The following is a 2,713-nucleotide window of genomic DNA, read 5'->3' on the forward strand; positions in this document are numbered from 1 at the left end:
TTAGCACCTTTGAAGGGCTTCACTGTACCCCCGAAAAAAAAGGAAACGCACGTCACAAATTTCGGGCAATTCAATTTGGGCTCTCGGTGGATTCAAAGTTTGTTTGGGCATTCTTTTCACCGAGGTGTTTTATTTTTAATGAATTTTTCGCATTAAATTTCGCAACAATGAATCGCTTTGTGCCGAGGGGTTCGATGTCACCAAGGTGTTTGCATCGCTTGACACCTCGTCTGGTCGAATGGGCCACCACACAGCCCCCCTAATCTTTGGAGCCCCTGGGTTCCTGAGTCTGTCAGGTATTTCCGCAAACATGTTTGCATGTTTTGCCACACAGAATTTATAGTTAATTTTCAATTTTGTTCAACAAGCTGCACAGACACTAACGCTCACAGGCTCACATAGATTTGAATGAATGGATTCCATTTTGCCGGCATGCCAGGTGGAAGGGGCGGCGTTGGAGGGGGGTCGTAAGGGGATGGGGGCGGGACCGGCACCCTGTGTCAAAGGCAAACTTCGCAGACAACAAAAGCCCGTTGCAGACTGGGAGGGAAGATGCAGGATCTGAGGACAAGAAGTCGACAGGGGAGCCCAGGGGGAAGTTCAAACTTTACGCTCTCCATTCTAATTGCCAGTGCTACACCCCTTTTTTAGGTGTCACGGGCTACGCCCATGCGGCTTTTGATTCTCTGTGGTTGGTGCGTCTGCAAAAAAAGACAACTAAATAATAAAAAAAAACTCAGACACACTCGCAACGAAACTAATCTGGTAGTGAACCCGAACATGACACACTCACTGGAAAAAAATATTTACATGATGTGGTAAGAAAAGCTATTATTTTTAACTGCAGATTATGCGGAAGGGCAATTGTATATTCTTTCTTATAACTCTGTTATAATTATCTTAATTTTTTAAAATCATAAATAACTGTATAGGATTTTACAAATCATTTGAATTTAACTTAAATATATTGCTCTTAAAACATAATAACTACTTATTAATAATCTTAATAAAATTATACACTTAGTTCTATTTAAGATTGTTCATTCCTTTTATTACACATTTTTGTAAGATTTTACAGGTATAGAGGGATTCTTACTACACAAAAGTGTTTTTTTATACACTTGTCTAAAAGTAATTTTACTTTTTTTAAGCTTATTTTTATAAACATTTTATATATCTTATTTTTCCCTTGTGCAGACATCGCCCCATACACCAGTATATACATAGAAAAGCAATTTGTTTGCGGCTCTCACTATTGTTGCATGATTATTGTTTGTTTGGATGCGTCTGCTTCCCAACCGAATCGCGGCTCGAGTCGCCTCCCCGAATTTTCTCCATTTCCCGCCAGTTTTCCCCACCATCTTTGTCACACTTTTTTCCAGCAGCCCCCCTATGTGTGTGTGTTTGTGTGAGTCTGTCCTTGCGGTGTATTTAACCTGTCTGCTTGTTGGATTACGACAACCAGTCCACAGACAGACAGGGGCGGGGATTTGGGGAGGGGGGGTGGCAAACAAAACAGGCAACAAAACATGTATCTATTCATACGCCACTTTGTGCCAATGGGGGGTGGTAAAAAGGGGTGCGAGTGGGTGGATGGGTGGCTGGGTGGTTGGGTAATGCAATACGCATGCAACGATACCGCAAGAGCCCCAGAAGAGACCCAGAGCCAGACTTCCACTGGGTTAGCAGACATTTTAACGCTTATTTTACTTTTGGCTACAAAAGCACACCCCCAAGCAAACACACACCGACCGCAATGTTCACACTTATTTGCCTTTACACTCAGCTCAATTGCGTTTCACTGGGTATAAAAAAAACGCTCACTAATACTCCGTTCGCACCGACTCAATTATGGAGATTTTCTTGATCGATTCACTCTGCATTTGGAGAAAGTCCTGGAAGACATCGTACACGAAATAGGACCAGAATACTTAAAAATTCAAAGAATACCTTTAATAAAGTATCGAAAAAAAGGGGAAATTACAAAAAATACCTGCTATTAATTGAAGTAGGGGAACCGTCATCAACATTCGGCCCTCCAAATAGTTCAAATAGAGAACAGACTTGTACAAGAGGGTGTAAGTAAATATGCAGGCAGCCACCAGCCAGGGCAAAAAAAGCCAGTGATTATTCTAAGGAAAAAAATAAGATTCCTTTTTAAAAAGAAGTAAATTAATACGATATATTTTGCACTTAAAAATACATTTTAAATAGATAACTTCTCATAAAAACATAATTTTATTTTTTACTCCCTTTATAAGTTTTTACACCTTTCTCACCTTTAAGGAGCCCACGAATAGGAATATTCCCCCGATGATCTGCAGCACACCAACGTGTTTCCAAGCACTTATTTCCCAGCACTTATGGGTCTCCACAAAGGTGAACCCTAAAATCATGAGGGAAATAATTATGGAACAGCCCGCGATGGCTATGCGCACGTGTTCAGCTCTCAGCGATCGGAACATTTTCTGCAGCCCAACGGAACCGTATGAACAGTCAATAACAACTGATTGATTTTGACGCTCGAGACCTCCCCGAGCTTGGAGCCCTTATCAAGAAACTTTTTTCAAAGTAAATAATAAAAAAATTCCACATGGGCAGGGTATTTATGCAAACCGAAATGTTCATACCCTTACAATTATAAACAAAAATTATGTTTTTTTTTTGGCAAAAAATATTAATTTCAACGGTAAGATATATTTGTAAAAAAAAA

At 40.2% G+C, this 2,713-nt stretch overlaps 1 protein-coding gene across 1 annotated transcript; it reads right to left on the minus strand.

The window, feature by feature from the left end:
• Window positions 1-1,049: 1,049 nt before the first annotated feature.
• Window positions 1,050-2,481, minus strand: LOC108069278 (uncharacterized). Its single transcript, XM_017159281.3, has 3 exons — window positions 2,280-2,481; window positions 1,994-2,132; window positions 1,050-1,930 (listed from the first exon to the last, which is right to left on the minus strand). Exons 1-3 carry the CDS (start codon window positions 2,463-2,465, stop codon window positions 1,824-1,826), a joined length of 432 nt encoding a protein of 143 aa, XP_017014770.1. The 5' UTR covers window positions 2,466-2,481; the 3' UTR covers window positions 1,050-1,823.
• Window positions 2,482-2,713: the final 232 nt, after the last annotated feature.

The sequence above is a fragment of the Drosophila takahashii genome, chromosome 2R, assembly GCF_030179915.1.
Source record: "Drosophila takahashii strain IR98-3 E-12201 chromosome 2R, DtakHiC1v2, whole genome shotgun sequence".
NCBI classification, from domain to species: domain Eukaryota; kingdom Metazoa; phylum Arthropoda; class Insecta; order Diptera; family Drosophilidae; genus Drosophila; species Drosophila takahashii.

What these genes read in the sequence shown, in the direction of transcription:
- LOC108069278 (XM_017159281.3), bottom strand. Translation starts at nt 2,465, where the DNA reads ATGTTCCGATCGCTGAGAGCTGAACACGTGCGCATAGCCATCGCGGGC. An exon ending in TATTCGTGGGCTCCTTAAAG is followed by an intron (nt 2,133 to 2,279) that starts GTGAGAAAGGTG and finishes TTTTTTCCTTAG; the next exon opens with AATAATCACTGGCTTTTTTT. An exon ending in CCTACTTCAATTAATAGCAG is followed by an intron (nt 1,931 to 1,993) that starts GTATTTTTTGTA and finishes TGAATTTTTAAG; the next exon opens with TATTCTGGTCCTATTTCGTG.